The 16950-nt window shown below is 36.2% G+C and overlaps 1 protein-coding gene across 1 annotated transcript; it reads left to right on the forward strand.

Moving 5' to 3' along the window:
• Positions 1–10688: 10688 nt before the first annotated feature.
• LOC122662459 (interferon-related developmental regulator 1) lies at positions 10689–16136 on the forward strand. The gene is made up of 13 exons (XM_043858096.1): positions 10689–10944; positions 11369–11546; positions 11769–11849; positions 12362–12444; positions 12527–12642; positions 12743–12853; positions 13010–13119; positions 13205–13517; positions 13595–13672; positions 13758–13808; positions 13942–14031; positions 15270–15347; positions 15935–16136. The coding sequence occupies exons 1-13, from the start codon at positions 10935–10937 to the stop codon at positions 15983–15985; spliced, it is 1350 nt and encodes a 449-aa protein (XP_043714031.1). The 5' UTR covers positions 10689–10934; the 3' UTR covers positions 15986–16136.
• Positions 16137–16950: the final 814 nt, after the last annotated feature.

Here is a 16950-nt window from a genome sequence, read left to right on the forward strand (position 1 = left end):
ATTGGTTTGGTATTCGTTTGGGTTCGGTTAACATGTAAATTTATTTTATGACAAAAATGTGTTTTTTTTAATGAATTTTGGGTTATTTTTATCGGGTTATATCGGTTTGGGTTTGGTTTGAATCTGATTTTCTAAGATTGATTCAGTGTCTTATTGGTTCAAATCGGTTTGGTCTTACCGGTTCAGTCCAACTATTGACACCCCTACATGTTACCATGACGGTTTTATACGATATATTATAAGTTATGTATTCTAAGTAATCAAACAAGATAACCTCATTATTATGTTTTGTTATATATGTAAATAGGTTTTGTCTATTTTATATCATGTAATATGGTAAAAAGTTTATGAATGGTAAAAAATTTATAAGCGGAACTGGAGTTCAAAAATGAAACCGATCATTAAGTTCGATTCTGATTTAAACTAAAAATCATCAGCTTGAGCTAAACAGAACCAAATAAAGTGTAATCATATAAACCAAATTTGAATAATTAGGAACCCAACAATCATGCGTCTTTCTTGAGTAGTGTGAACTAAGAGTTTCTTTGTTGAGTTTGTACAAAACGAGTTGAAAGGTACATGTTTGACATTGTCGGACCGTTACTTCATGAGATTGTAATTTTCTTTCCAATTTTATTTGTTTTAGCAGGTTATTTCTAAATTTGAACCGAATAATAAAGACCATGTATGAATAAAATAAAACCAAATCAAAATGGTTTGATTTTAGTTTTGACGTTATGAAAATTATTCAGTTTCGGTTATGTATATATTGTATCTTAAACTTATTTGAAATCGAACTGAAAAATCGAAACCAAATCAATTGGCACCCTTAAACAACTTATTGTACTACACATGGTTACATAGAGATTAACCTTTTTCATTTGAATACGTATTATTTTTAATTTCATATTAATTGAAAATAACTTCTCAATCTATTAAAACAAATACAAAGTAAAAGGCAAGAGATGATAGAACAAAATTTTATTTAATTCTCTGATCTGATTGCTTATGTGGAGGTTTTGATCATTATACAAATGAAATTATTTAGACAAATGTCAAACTTTGTGATCTATTTAGATTTTTTTTTTCTCCTTTTATATTTTTCGAATGCTCCATTCCAATCATAAAACCTTCGTGTATGAAACTTCATTTTGTTTTATCGACCATTTAGATTATTCTTTTTTTTTGGGGGGGGGGGGGTAAAAGACCATTTAGATTATTCAAATAACATTAAAAGTTTCTTAAAAAATTAAATGTTGTGAATAACATTATTTAAATTTTTAACAAAAATCATAGCTATGGAAAGATGGATAGAGAAATTAGATGGAGAATAGATGAAAAATATTTCTAGTACCATTGTTTACAAATTTTACAATCATAGTTGTCTTTCTAATTAATACTATTATCTTTATTTTATATAAGTTAAATGAATTCATTTTCGCCCCCATTCTAATTGATACACTTTCACTTAAATGACTATAAAGTGCAACATCAATGCTATGACTTAAACTTTAGGTGTCTCTAGTTGATATACTTTCTTTTTTAATGAAATCTAGTTAGACAACTTGGATATTGATAGAAGGCATGATTCAGGTAGAGTTACTTTGTTAAAGAATAAGCAAATCAGTAATTGGAAGAGAGGACACAAGATCCAAAAACCAACAACTTTGCATCCAACTTTAATGACAACTTAATTTAATCTGTGTATCTAGTTTAATCTGTTTATCTTCATTTACTTTACTACTTCCATCTTAATTGTGTTATGGTTATACAATCAAAATAACTTGTATCACCCCCCCCCCCCCCATATGGCCCCAAAATAGTTATCACCTTGGACCTTTTTTTTTTAGGTAATCACATTGGACCCATTTCATGCACCATGGATTTGTGCTCTCCTAAATTTAATTTAATCGGTGTTAATTTCTGAAGATCATATCAAAAGTTACTATTTTAATAACTAATCGAGATTTAGTTGAGACAATTCCCCATAGAAGTCTTCTCAGAGTCTTAATTATATTCCAACTTGCTTTTTACCTAAGCGAGGAAGGAGTAGTTTGAATTCAATGCCCCATCTTCTATCCTCTATGTTTCTGCTAATCCAATTCGAATTGTAAATCGGATCTACTCCATATTGACAAGGTGGGATCATACAGATTGTAGGATTCATAGCAAAACATTGGTTATAACTTAATAAAAATTAGAAAAATGCTTAGAATAATCTAATTGAATTTTGTTAATGTGACAAATCATTTGTGAAGAGCGAAGCAAGCTTCCTTCCATGGGGATGGGGAGAGCTATTGGTGAGATACAGCTTTGAAAGAACTAGAATTTTAACCTTGTGTCATGACTTACAAGTCAATAAATAATCTCATGTGTAGATAGTTTCTATAGGGTGTAGACCTCCCAAAAGGTAACGGAAAGGTGCAAAGGCTTAAACTATTGAGGGGGGGAGGGGGATTAAAGCTTAAGAAAGAGAGAAAAAGAGAAATGGAGAAAGAATTGAAAAAGAAATTAATGTTACTTTAGTTGAAGGGAAAAAACGGAGAGAATTTGGAAAGAAGTTAATGTTGTTTCAATTAATGTGCTAAATTTAGTGTATTGCTAAAATGGTGGAGTTCTGTAATAAAAATTATGGTTAAAATCTTGTTTGGTCCATAGCTTTCTTAGGACTCCATTTGTTTCAATGACAATGTTTACCAAATGAAAATTTTTTTTTGCTTCAATGAAAGTTATTTTACAATAATTGTTTTCAAAGCAAATGAAATTGCTTCGTAATGAGAGTATGAGGCTTTAATCGTCGGCTTGAACCTGGCGAAGAACCTGATGATAAAGAATATTACCGTGCATAGCAATTCTCAGTTGGTGATCAATCAAACGAATGACGAATATAAAGCAGAGATGTGATAGAAGCTTGGTCCATCATCAGGATTTTAGGAATCCATATGTATCAATACCGATATTGATACCTGATCGATATGGATCAGTCAATATATTATGAATGTGGGGTTTTTAATAAAAAAAATATTTTGATTCAGTATCAGATAGTTGCAGATTGATACGATCAATCTATATTGGTATCAATATCAATTTCACCGGTGATTGAGAAGGTCCCAATGCCATGAACTAAATTTATGTACATCATACAATTGCAATGTATTGAGGACCCTACCTAACATATGAACTAGGTTGGATACTTTCTCAGGATAAATCATTCCCAAAAATAATATATTATGGAAAAAAGAACGGTACCTAGTCGAGTGGCTCCTGTGCCCAGACATAGGAGCGCGTGAAAATACCATTCTGCCTCAATGAAATAAAAAATCACATCTATATTGATGCTCCTGTGTATGTTGTCATTGGCCCCTATACTGGTACAAGTGCTATAGGACCAGACAACGATCTCTTGCCCATACTATATACTAAATAATTTTAGATATTAGTTTTGTTGGTTGGGTCACCCATCACATCTAATTGGGCTGCATGAGAAGTCGAATGAGGCTAAAATTTGATAGACCAATACACCTCGAGATCCTTGCTAAATTTTCAAGTTTCAACATAACAAAGTCAATCAAGTGATAAAATAAGGGATTGAAAAATTCAAAACTATCGTGAGAGTGCAAGAACATACATAAGAGAACGTACCATTATATAAAGAAAGGTGTATAATTGAATTTGAGTATAAAAGTTTGGCACGTGGTTAATCTAGATGTACCCTAGACATCTAAGAATTAGAATTGCTATATTATCCTTCCATGTGGCATGATTAGATATATTGTCTAGTTAACTTAGTTATATGGGTTAACCAGTAATCCTTTTTGTTGAAAGGAAAATAATCGGCACCCTTTGATGGTACACAAAAATTTGTCACGTGGCATAATGATACACCAATTCCAATCGTTAGATAAACAATGGACAATTTGGACAAGTCACTTGTCAAATTTTAGACTTAAACATATATTCCCCCGTGTAATGGCATGTATCTCTCTATATATGTATGTCCATGCATGCATGCATGCATGCATATGGCACTCCGACCACTAGTATACACTCTCATAACGACGGATTTATAAATTTATATTTTGCCACTTGGTAAACTATATTTAGGTTGAACATGTGACTTAGTTACCACTCTACAAATATTTGTGCCACATCCTACCCTATCATGCGAATTTGAGGTTGACCAGATACATAATCCAAACTTTAGCCTGTTACTTTTTTTTTTAAATCACGATATAACCTTTATTAGTTATAATTATTCAGTATTAGCTAGGACTAAACTTGCATCTTAAACGGGTCTTAATGATTTCGGTTTCAATCAATTCCTTATTGGTCTTTTGCTTTTGAAACTGTTGGGAAACCCATCCGTCAATCATACTGTCCCATTTAGTAATCATCAGTCTCAAAATCAGCTCCAATAACCATCCCGTTTAGTAATGAAAAGGGTCGGTTCTGAGCTTTTGCGATTCAGTTTGTAGACGTGCCTGATTCCAGTCCCAAATTGAAAAAGGGGGGGGGGTAAGTTTAAAGTCCGATCTGGCCCGACTGTATTGCTTCTTAGATTAAACTGAGATCAGGCTTCACCAATAATAATACATTCAAACCATAAAAGCAATCCAGCCAACCAGCTATGAGGCAGCTCAAGGAGGGCAATCAAAGCAATCGCCATTGGTTAATATATAAAGCAGCATCAAAGTAGTATTAAATTCATTATAAAAGCTGAGCTTTCATGAGCTTGTAAGTAGTGAGTGAGTGAGTGAGTGCGAATTGCATTAACAACCTCGGACCCAATCACAAAGGCTTCAGGCCTTAAATCTCTCACCCTCTTTGCTGCCCAGCTCGAGCGATCGGCCCCAAACAACACGTGAAACATAATTGAAAGGAGCGGAGGAGCGCGCATCACTCTGCAAGCCCTACATTTTCCCCATAAAGACTCTCATTACAACACTACTGAGTGTGAAGAGACTTAAAGAGGGAGCATGCATGAGCCTACTGCCACTGGGGTATAGTCTAACACACTCTTTTTTGGGGGTAAATTATAGGCTATCTTAAACACTCAACATGTCTTAATTCGGCCAAAAAAACCCGTTAAAAATAGTCTTTCCAAATCACTTTGGGCAAACGCAGCTCAAGAAATTATGGGTAGAGATCACATATAAGGGATGAGTTGTGAAAGGAGTGGTTGGGGAGAACCTGACATTTTCCAAATGTGGGTTAGGCAATAAGGGACATATATGCTAGCTTCTACCCATCTTTCGGGTAAGGCCTATGAGTGATTGGAGGGTTTGCACATCTATCTCTGGCGCGTGCAAGCTAGGCTGTAGGTGTCATAGGCCAAAGAAAAAGGAAGAAAGTAAATTTAAAAAGTCATCTTATCTTTACAACCAAACGATCAATACTTAAGACTAATGAGGGAAGAAGTCCAACTTCCATTTCTTCCAAGGACTTAAGAGGGCCAAGTTTCCTGCCTTGCAATAAAATAAAGGGACTAGTAACTCTGGTGGGGATTGGGGAATGGAGGTAGTTAGGGTTTGGTGGTGGTGGTGGTGGTGGTGAGGGTGAGAATAAGGGAGCAGCCCCAGCAGGGGCGAATTCAGGTCTCTCATATGATTGCGTTTAAGGATTCCACACAATTTTTTTTTTTGACTATCCTAATCAAGGGCCCATAGGCCATCTACCAACAAAAGCCTACAACTAGGAAGGGGAGGAGAGAGGGGTACCTTTTTGGCACAAATATACAATAGGAGAGTCGATCCCTTGACCCACTGGTGGCATGCATTCCAACTAGGAAGCCATCAACCAATCGATGAAGCAGTTGTTTACAATATTTTTACTGTTCACACGATAAGTTTCCAGTTTTACAGAATCACCTGTATGGGCTGCCAAGTGGTAAGGTACTTTTCATTTTCAATGTTTGACTAAAATTCATTGACGTGGGGGTCTAAAATGACCTTAGGTGAGGTTGTGAAGAATGACATGCTTAGTCTGGGTCTTGTGCCAAGTATGACCTCAGATAGAGCTTTTTTAAGGCAATAATCCACGTTATCGACATCATATAGCTGAGATTTTCCTGATTCCTTAGACTATCCTCTTTCTTCTTACTATCATTTTTTATTTTCTTTACTTACTTTTTTTATCCCATTTATTCTTCTTACCTTGCATTCCTCTTACTTTGTTTTTGAATGGATGCATGTAGCCGATCCCATTTAGTTGGGAAAGGCTGACTTGTTGTTGTTGTTGACTAAAATCCATTGACCCCTTCAAACTTCGAATTTCAAAGTTCAAAGCCCACCGGACAGAGTGCTCTCACATGGCTCCACCCACTCTCTTACTCTCTGAACCATAAGGAAAGAAAATACTAGTCAATATGGAAGAAAGAGGCACCCACTGACCCTGACCCCACCCCCACCCGGCAGGCCGGCACCCTTGAGTAACAGCAAGTTCGGGCCCCTCTCTCCGTAAATGGTCCGAACCCGACAACCACGGCCCAAGTATCTTTGTGGACTTTGGCGTTTGACAACGAAGACAAACTGTGATTACTGACGATATTGTTGGACTTGGGCCTCTCTCACTTAATTCCCACATCATGAGTTAACCAACCAACCTATCCTTCCACGGATTCCCTGCTTTTTGAAGGAATCCCAGCCCTACATCATCCTACCATTACCATACCATCTCAGCCGTTCAATAAGAAGTTTTATCTCTTTTTGTCTCCATAATTATCCCGGTGGTGGGCCTTTGTGAAGGTCTTTTGCCGTGCCTTACGATTTTTCTAAAGAATAATTGTTGTAGTGGACATGGGCATAAGGCCCAGAAGTTTTTCTGTCCATGCATGCCTTGCTTTACCCAAATCCATTCTTTGCTTGCACTGCTTTCTCTGGGATTGTGAAATGTGAACCAAATAGTTAGACAGGGAAGAATGGCAAAACTCAGGCTCACATGAAAGTGAGATGGGCTCCTAATTGAATGAGTTTCAAATGGGCTTGATCCTGCTTGGCCCAAATATGGGATTTTCGACGTAGAGTTATGGAACGCAAGGCCCACATCTGGTCCGCAAGGGCTGATTTCATGGTAGGGATGTAATGGGCTGGTCTAATACATGAGTGACAAGTCAAGGCCCACATCTGGTCCACACCCAAGATGTCGCACTTAAGGGAAAAGCATAAGCCCAACATATCAATAAGATAATACAGATTTGCCTTGCCTGCATGGGTGCATCTTCAACAAGACATAAGTACCTTGTTTCGCCATAATTAGCGAAATTACCACTTAAGCGAGTTATCTGGTGTGAGGCGTTATTGGGACAGCCTAATTTTGCCTCCTTACCTTGTATTTAAGATGGTAACCTTGTCCATTGTGTCTATATATGTTACTTTGGAGCCTACCCACGGTTTCAATAATCGGATCGGATCGGCCGAATTGAAATTAGCCGAGGCCAATCCCGATTTCAGCCAATCTGACATGTTCGATTCTTACATGGAAAAACCTTAATCTGAGGCCAATCCCGAATTCAAATAGCATTTGAATTTTGTTGAGAATGATAGATGCAAGTGACCGTACATATATGAAGGGTAACCATTTGTTCTTTTTGTTTCCATTAATACCTCTCCTCCTCTTATAAATGACAAAAAAATGAGACAAGTGCTTACCTCTCTCATGTAGAGGAATTGAACTCAAATTTGTTTACATTTTTTTAGGGTTACTGGTCAAAGGTTCCTCTAATTTTTTGCTCTTTTTTTATTGTTTTTTTTGTTTTTTTTTTCTGAGAACAAGAGACGGTCAAAGTATAGCAGTTTGTGTTATTTTAATAATCATTGTTTGCCAAGTTGAGATATTAAAAATAAGAATATATATTTTTTATTGTACTTTTAGTCCGTGATGGGAAATGCTAACACTACAAACCGTTATATCATTGTTCACGTCAGCTTTGGGAGATATGAAATATAAAATTGGAATTTTTTTTTTGGTAATTAAATTGGAAAAATTGAAATCCACACGAAAGTGAAATTAATATAAGATTGGAAAAATTGAAATCCACACGAAACTGATTGCATTGGGTTCCAAGTTTCGTGCAAAGGCTTTGTGTTGTTTTGTTTTGGCACGCCCAATACTCATGCGTCATGGCAAGGTTTTGAAAGAAGAAATCGGAAATGGAATGATTAGTGCTGTTAACGGTCACGAACATTATGAGCAAAAAAGCGTTTAAAATTCTGTTCCTATTTTTTGACCTTTTAAACTTGTTTTGCCATATCCGTTGCACATGAATAGAAAAACACATATTTTTGCCTTGGCGTTTGTTTGAAACTAAAAAAATGCTACATATATCCTATGTAATGATTCAACAAAAATGGTTTCATTAAGAGATGAGTTTCTCAATTCAAAAAGTACTCCATGCCAACATCAATTTTCAAGAATCGATTTACCAAAAAAAAAAAATTTCAAGAATCTTAAGTGAGATTTTCAATTCAAAATGGATTACAGTTATATTAATATTATTGTAATAAAATTTTCTTCAAGATGTAAGATAATTAGGAGAAAAAAACAAATTCTTAAAGCAGTTTAGCGATAAGAAAGCATAAGACTCTTACTTTAATTTGACTCAACATCGTAATTAAAGTATAACTATATCGAACCAATTTATCAGAAAAAAAAAAAAAAACTATATCGAACCAATTTCTTATGTAGAAACAATTTCCTATGTAAAAACTAATTTCATGTTTATCCCTTATATATTAATGTTGGGTGTTATAGTTGTTTTAAACATTAGATGTAGGTATTTAGGTAATAATTCAACATTTTATACGAATATGTAGTAGTTTTTTTTTTTTTAATCTACACGTTTAAAAGGTGTACCGTTTATTTCCATTTTTTACTATTTTTGGCTTTTTTTACTATATTGTTAAGAATTTTGCACTGTTTAAAATCTGTGCCATCCATTTCCTTCTTCTTTTTTTCCCCCATTTTAAATAACTATAGTGAAGAGCTTGTATGTTTTCAACTCTATTTACATAGTGCAAAGGTTTTATTTATATTCCCAGTATTTCCTATCCTTGAAATTGGATCAGCAGTTGATTTGGATCAAAACCGATCTAGACAGATCTCGATCCAAACCATTCCAGAGTAGATGATTCATGAAGATTTTCTATGGTTCAGGTAGAATCTAACTAATTCCGATCTATTCTAGATCGATTTCGGCTGATTCCAACTGATTTGAAATCAAATCACATCAAAATCAATTGAACCTGATTCTAGGGGAGGACATCCAATTAAGGGTGCTTCATATAAACCGAAATCATTTATCAAAGCCAAACTGAACAACTTAAAATGGAAACTATCAAACCATTTCATAAATGGTTATGTTCTGCTTTGAATTAGTGCAATTCGATTTTAAACTATTTAACCATCGGATTTGAACAATTAAACCGGACACGACTATTTACACCAAGTTTTTACATTTTGGTAAGTGCACTTAGAATTTAGAACATATATGCAAATATGCAATCAAGAAAAGAGTTTTGAAACCAAAACTGTTTAAGAACATTAATAAATTGTTGAAGAAATGTTTACGAGTTTATTACTTCAAACCGGTAGCAAAACTGAGCCCGAAGCATTTAAAATAAAAAAACCAAAACTATTTACAAACCACAAAAATCGAAATTGTTTAATAGATGTGTTGCGGGTAAAAAAACTAGCCACAAGGTCGACTAAAGATAGTCCCACATCAATGTGTTTAATCGATACATCTCATTATGTTGTTTGCTCTGAGCTGCCACTGAAGCTAGCTTAATATTGCCTTCACGGTTGAAAAAGACTTAAAGAAGGATTGAGGGCTCCAATCTTTATAAGGGCCACAATCTCGTTTTGACTCACTGATGTAGGATTATCTATAGTCACATTGAGCCCAGTTTTTTAACCACAACAAAGGCCACCTCTAGTGAAAGAAAGAGCTAGGCGTGTCAAAATTGGGATCGACCTAACCAAACCACACCATAAACTAAAGTAATCTGACACCAAATCGGATCAAAACTCAGACCAAAATCGAAACCGAACCGATCTACCTTGATAAGAACTCGAAACCTAAAATGGGTTTTTCCCATAGTTTTGTATAAATATGTGTGTTAAACCAAACCTAAATAGAAGAAACCAATACAACCCAAAACCAAACTAAAACTGAGCCAAAGCTTCCTTATTGGTTTGTTTCATATTCATCATTCCCATACTGAAACCGACTCAACTAGAATTGAAAACGACCCAAACAAACCGATTACACCCCTAAAAAGAAGGTGTTTCTAGATTTTACTAATCCACCAAAGATAACTTAATGTAACACTCATGAGAGAGTGAGGACTTCAATTCTTATAAGGATCGCGGTCTTCCCATCACTCACCGATATTGGACTATCCGAACCTGAAATCGAGACCGTTTAATCTGAAACCAAACCGTTTACCACCCTTAGCCGCCCCGAGCTGCACTTGTGGCCTCATCTGATTGCTGCATCGTGTGCTACTACTTTCACTAACACGAGATGCTGGATGCTATAAAGGATATACCAGAAAGATACCGACCATACAATCGAATTGTTCGGTGACGTAACGGGTGGGGTTTGAATGTAATATATCTTACAAAAATATAAAAAATCGAGTTGACACGAAGCCAGGTTTAGTAACTTATAATTTGTTGAAGAGGAAAGAAGGCGGAAGCCGTGTAGTCCTCACATACGATTATCAATTCTCAGTCACAGACGCGAAGTTTGGAGCTTTTTCTTTCTCTCCTTGTCGTACCAGGAATCAGATGGATTTGCCTATAAAACCTATTTCTATTGAATTTGTTTTCGATCTAACTCTTCTGTTGTCGAGAGATTTCTACTCCACAGCTTCTGCTCTTCACAGGAACTCAATTACGTAGTTTCGGCCTTGTTTCTAACAGATACAACAAAGATGGGTAAACGTAAGTGATTCTGTTTCAAAATTTTATTTTTTCTGTCATGTTTATATTGTTTCATTCTGTTTTTTTTTTTTTCTTCTTTTGTGTGTGTGGATTACGTGAATTCGTGTTTCCATTCCCGTTTTACTATTAAAATTAGGATGAAATTAATGTTAATATAGAACTAAGTACGATGGTTTGATGCTTCCTTTGTCGCCGTACTTTGAGAAACATCGAAAGCCCTCATTCAGTTTAAGCTCCTTAGCCTGAACCAAGTAATCACATTTGATTTTGGGTAGCTTGAATAGTTTAATTTCAAATTTACCCAAAAAAAGAGAAAAAAATAGTTTGGTTTCAAGTGGTTGTTGATGAATTATTTCACTTCTATACGGGTGGGTTATCGATTTTAACATTTTCTCTCTCTCCCCTTTTGATTTTGTCCATGCAGGTAGTAGTCGTGGTAAGAATGCTTCGATGTTTGACAGTGAAGATGATGATTCTGCTAGTTCCTCATCGCTAGCCATGTCAGACCTGACGGTTTCGGAGAATGAAGATTTGGACAGTAAAGCGCAAGGTGGTGGCACCAAAGTATTAGATGAAAGTGTAGATGCTTTATATGAAAAGAGGTATTTGATGCTTACTCTGAAGGGCATAAACCGAATGGTTTATTACTGATCATTTATAACCTAGTTTTACTTTGACACATGGTGTGAATTGAGTTGGTATCCCAAAATCTTTATGGTGTATCCCAATATCTTTTATTGTTTTAACATTTGTTACATCTTAATAATGAATTAGCACCTTAAGCTGAACTTGAATGTTAAATGTTGCTTTGATTTTTGATAAAGGGGATCCACAAGAGAGAATGCCTTGTCTGTGATTGTTGAAGCTTTTACCAACAAGCTACAGTATCAATTTGTGGAGAAAAAGTAAGTACTTTGGACTTCATCCTAATCTATGCATCTGAACTTCAAATCAGTTCTACACTTGGTGCTTCAAATATAATTCTATGAATGCATAAGCATCTCTTACCATTTCAGACAAGATTTTGTGTGCATTCACACATGCTTGCTTTACTCGTATAGTTTTGATCATAGTTTGAGAACTCGTGAGATCTTGCCGAGTTTCTCGGTTTTTGGAAAAGCCGAGACAAAACTGCCTACGAGTCTCAAAAGTGCAATATCTCGGCAAGATCTCGGTTTTGACCCATTATTTTAACCCACCTACCACTTAAATACCTTACCTAATTGGACAAAACTCGACATATCTCGGCGAGATCTCGGATCTCGGGTTGACCCAAAGTTGAGGCTTCGAGTTGAAAAAAAAAAAATGCACCAATTCGGCGAGATCTCGACTCGTCTCGGTTTTTCATAGAGTCGAGTTGGTACCGGGACCCGAATTTTAGTACCTTGGTTTTGATTGCTATGATGGGTTCTTGCAGTTGTGTTACTCTACTTCATCCTTGCATCAATTCCATCAAAAAGGGATCAAGCAAAGAGATATCTTTAGCTTCACATGCCATTGGTTAGTCGTCTTAACCCTTCTATGTAGACCATTTATTTCATCTTGTTCGTTCTGAAATTCTCATTCTGTATTTGGTTTGTAGGATTGCTGGCTCTGACGGTTGGTTGCGGGGATAGTGCGGCTGAAATTTTGGAAGAGTCAATTCCTTGTCTTTCTCAAGCTCTAAAATCTGGTTCCGAATCAACTAAGATGTCATCTGTATGTATGATATGGGAAAGTTGGTAAATTTTTTTATTCTAGAGAACAATTTCAATGCATGATCTACTGTTTTTTGTTTAATGTGCATGCATTAATGCAGGTATTGGACTGTTTAGCTATTATCACTTTTGTTGGTGGAGATGACCCTGAATTGACTGAAAGATCAATGCAAATTATGTGGCAGATAATTCATCCAAAGTCAGGTCCCAATGTAAGTATAAATTTCGTATGTTCAGGATGACTATGAAGTATTCCCTTCATTTTATTATGTAGTGATATGGAATTTACAGGTTTGCACTTGTGGCATTCTATCGTTTGACATTCTTTGTATAATGAAAAGTGTATTTTATTTTGTTTTACGTATCAGGTGAGTGCAAGTAAGACTACACCTGCTGTGTTGACAGCTGCAATATCTGCTTGGTCATTTCTTCTTACAACCGTGAAAGAATGCAATTTAAATTCTAAGAATTGGCAAGAGTGAGTGAACTTTGAGCCTCCACTTGTTTTCTCGTTCAATAAGTATCTCTGAGATGAGGCTTTTATGGTTTTGCGATTGATGCAGCTCAATTTCTTACTTTTCGAGTCTACTGGACAAAGATGATCGATCTGTTCGCATTGCGGCTGGTGAAGCATTAGCTCTTATTTTTGAGATAGGACAAATAGATAAATCATCTGGTGAAGACAGGGGTTCTAGTGATAGCTCAGTTCATGAAGGGAATAATTCCGGAGAAAGATATGCTTACGTACAAGGATTGAGGGGGAAAATCCTAAGTCAAGTGAGAAACCTCTCTGTGGAGGCAGGTGGTAAAGGTTCAACTAAGAAACATCTTGGCAGTCAACGTAACTTGTTTCGTGATATTGTCGAATTTCTTGAGGTATGCTTTATTCTCAACATATTAATATTTCAATGTTGACCTTGGCCAGTATAATGAAAAAACAAAATGAATACCAGGACGGTTACTGCCCAGAAACTTCAGTAAAGATTGGTGGAGATTTAGTAAACACATCAACATGGTCACAATTGATACAGGTACTTCTTTTGCCTTTTGCAATTCCTCTTAGCCTATGAAGTTCTGGACCTTTTTGAAGCTTTCCATTGTTTCTGTTGTCGACAGTTAAATTTTTTGAAGCGTTTCCTGGGAGATGGATTTCCCAAACATATGCAAGTGAGTGTCCATCCCCCTTCCCTCTCAGGACTAAATTTTTTCCAATACAAACTGCTATAATCTTTCATGTTCTGTTTATGAGCTTGTCTTTCTGATTTTAGCTTTTTAAATGTATTCTTTGTTATTTAAACAGGAAAATGAGCTGCTCCACGATGTCTTTGAGTTCACACCAAAGAAAAGACAAGTTTCAGCCAATGAACAGCCTCTGACCAGTGGTCAAAAGGTTGGCCTTTGTACATAATGTGATTATTTGCTTCTGATTTTTGGATGCATTCTTTGCTGTCATGATCTAACCTCCAGCATTACCTAGGCTAAGATTTTCTTGTGCGACTGCCGGATTACTAAATGGGTGCTGCAGGTTGTGGTTCCTGAGCTTAACCTAATCTATAATATGGTGGCTTTGGATGCCTGCATAAAGGAAAATTAAGAACATGTTAGTAAAAGCTAAGAGCTCAAGTAATCCTATTCACGAGGTTCGATTTATGGTTATATATATAGTAAACCTAAAATTGAACCCCGTGAATAGGATTACTTCACCAATGCAAGTGTGTGATCTCCTCAGCAGCCAATGCATACTCCCCTCATCTGTCTCCTAGACGTCCCTACCCTACTTACTTCCCCTATGTATAATGCAAGCTGGGCATAGAAATATGAGGGTACTAAGGGCAATAGACGTGGAAGCATATCTCAGTTAGGTGTGCTCCTGTTTCAACTAATTGGGATGCAGAAAGGGTAACACCTAGTATGATGAGTGCCTGATACGTCTACTGGAATGTCATCACCGTGGTAATTGGTAAATATATGGGTTCTTTATCCCATCTGTATTTATTTAAAACCCTTAGAGCAGTGCTCTTGCCTCTTTATGTGGCAATATTATGGAATGCACCAATGGTTTAATTTGTCCTGTATGTAAATTTTTGGAGTGATTCTAACTGGGATTCATCTGGAAAATATTCTTTACCTTACTATTCTTCATTACTTCCATGGTTCTGACATCTTAAACTGATTGAGTTGGCATAACTGCACTAATAATGGTGGGCTTCTAGGTGACACAAAATTTGATGTACTCCTTCAGTTTGGCTTCAGTAGTAGATATGACCCACTGTGCATTTGTTGGCTATGTTCTACCAAAGAAGTGGCCTGCTGATTGAACAATACTTACTGTAAATTTTAGTTGGTTTTTGGTACTTTAGCTTTGGAGATGTAACATGCTTCCAAAACTCCAATGTTTCACAAGTTGGGGAGAAAATTGAAACAATTTCTCTTGAAAGAGCATGTCGCATGAACATACTAGGCTCTCTCTCTCTCTCTCTCTCTTTTCTTTTTCTCCTTGGATTTCTGCTTTTGCGAGGCATCAAAATTTCTGCTATTCTTATTAAACTTGTGCTTTCTTTCCTCTTTTTCATTATAGCATCTTCAAAATGATGGGACTAATGTTTGCATCTTTTACCCTGTTTACAGAGAATGTTCAAGTCACCAAATTCTGTCTACAACAAGGCCAGGACTCAATTTCTGAACAAGCAGCGTCAGTTATCTCAGGTAATTTCTTCTGATAAACCCATAGTATGAGAATGCGTAATCAGCTGCTGCGTGTCATCATCATTGTGCAGAAGCAGCAGGTCAGCTTAATAGCTGAGCATCACCCTGGAGATATTCATGACTAAATTTTAGTTGATATCCATGATCCTGAGTATTCCATTAATTGGATGATGTATACAGATCATGATGATGTTTTTAGGATTATTGGGTGGGATATTTTGTGTTATAGTTATTGACTTGAGAGCAGTGTTCCTGAGCATCCCTACCCGAACCCATTCCATGATATTGTTAACATTGGCAGTTCACTTGGGGTCAAAGTGGGACATGTCCACGTCATCATCTATCCATGATTCAAAAATTCAGGTCAATCTGACATCGCCATGTGTCGTAAATTTTTAAGAGTAGTTTCAGAAGTCTATAAAGTGAAAACATAAACCCAACAGGAACTTTGTTCCCAATATAGGTTGCATTTTCAGGGCCTTACCCAGGTGGTAAAGAATCAATTATAAATATGTTAATGAAGTTTAATTTATTGTGGCATTTCCAGCTTACTCATCCATGTCAAAATTTCTGATAATTTTTTGCAGGATAGGAATGCTGGGCACTTTACAGTTGGTGGTGGGAGTGAAGAGGCCTAAATGCAATTTGCACAAATTCTAGTTGATGATGTCTTCAGGACTGGAAATTGCAATATTTTAAATCATATATATGATTCCCCCTTTTTATGATTTTGACAGACTAGTTCAAATTTCTGGAAAAGCAAATTAAGGACCAAGATTTCCTTCATCTACAGTGAATAGAGGATCTCTTCATCCATCACTTTTGGTGGTTGTAAGGGACTCCTAAAACAATGTCAAGGGGATTACAGTAGGGAAAGAAGAAATTATGACATTCTAGTGATCGGATGAAACTTTCTCCAAAAGCAGAAGTATATTTAATTAGTTTGTATTCATATAAAGAACATTCTAATTCAGTACTGAATGGAATTAATATCAAGTCTGGGTCGATTGAAGCATGTCCTTGTCATTTTGTTCATGCAGTCATGCAATCCTGGAGGACCTGAACATCTTACCAATGCCACTTTCAATGGAAATGCATGCCCATTACAGAAATTTGTAATCTCATGTAACAACATGGATCTTGAATTCCCAGTAACTTGGTTGGGCCTATCTGATGATGGATTCATTCTTAGTAATTTTGTGGAAGAGGGAACGGACGCATATCCCACCCACTACTATTTAGGGCACAAGAGGGGCACTTTCGAAAGTATAAAGAGTATGTGTCTGCATCAGATGGGCTCAAAGCCAAATTTGCACTTCCTAATTTTCCAAATACAAAGGAACCGATGGAAATGTGATGGAATGTCATTAAGAGTGTATAAGTAATCTTTTCCGTTCATTTATGTAATTCGTACAAAAAAAAAATTCAATTATGTAATAAGTTTGAATCTAGAGAGATTTTTTTTATGTTTTTAAAGAAAAAGGCTGGGTATGTTAGCTGTATACCGTAAACTAGCACTCTCCTTTTGACAGGTAAAAGAATCATTTCGAAATGGGGGGGGTTGGTGTTGAAGGGAAGAGAGACAGACACATAAAGTGTTAGC

The sequence above is a fragment of the Telopea speciosissima genome, chromosome 5 (genome assembly GCF_018873765.1).
Source record: "Telopea speciosissima isolate NSW1024214 ecotype Mountain lineage chromosome 5, Tspe_v1, whole genome shotgun sequence".
In the NCBI taxonomy this organism is placed as follows: Eukaryota; Viridiplantae; Streptophyta; class Magnoliopsida; order Proteales; family Proteaceae; genus Telopea; species Telopea speciosissima.

Coding starts and splice junctions, on each gene's coding strand:
- LOC122662459 (XM_043858096.1), top strand. Junction 11,850..12,361: donor TATCAATTTGTGGAGAAAAA/GTAAGTACTTTG, acceptor GGGTTCTTGCAG/TTGTGTTACTCTACTTCATC. Junction 13,809..13,941: donor GATTTCCCAAACATATGCAA/GTGAGTGTCCAT, acceptor TTATTTAAACAG/GAAAATGAGCTGCTCCACGA.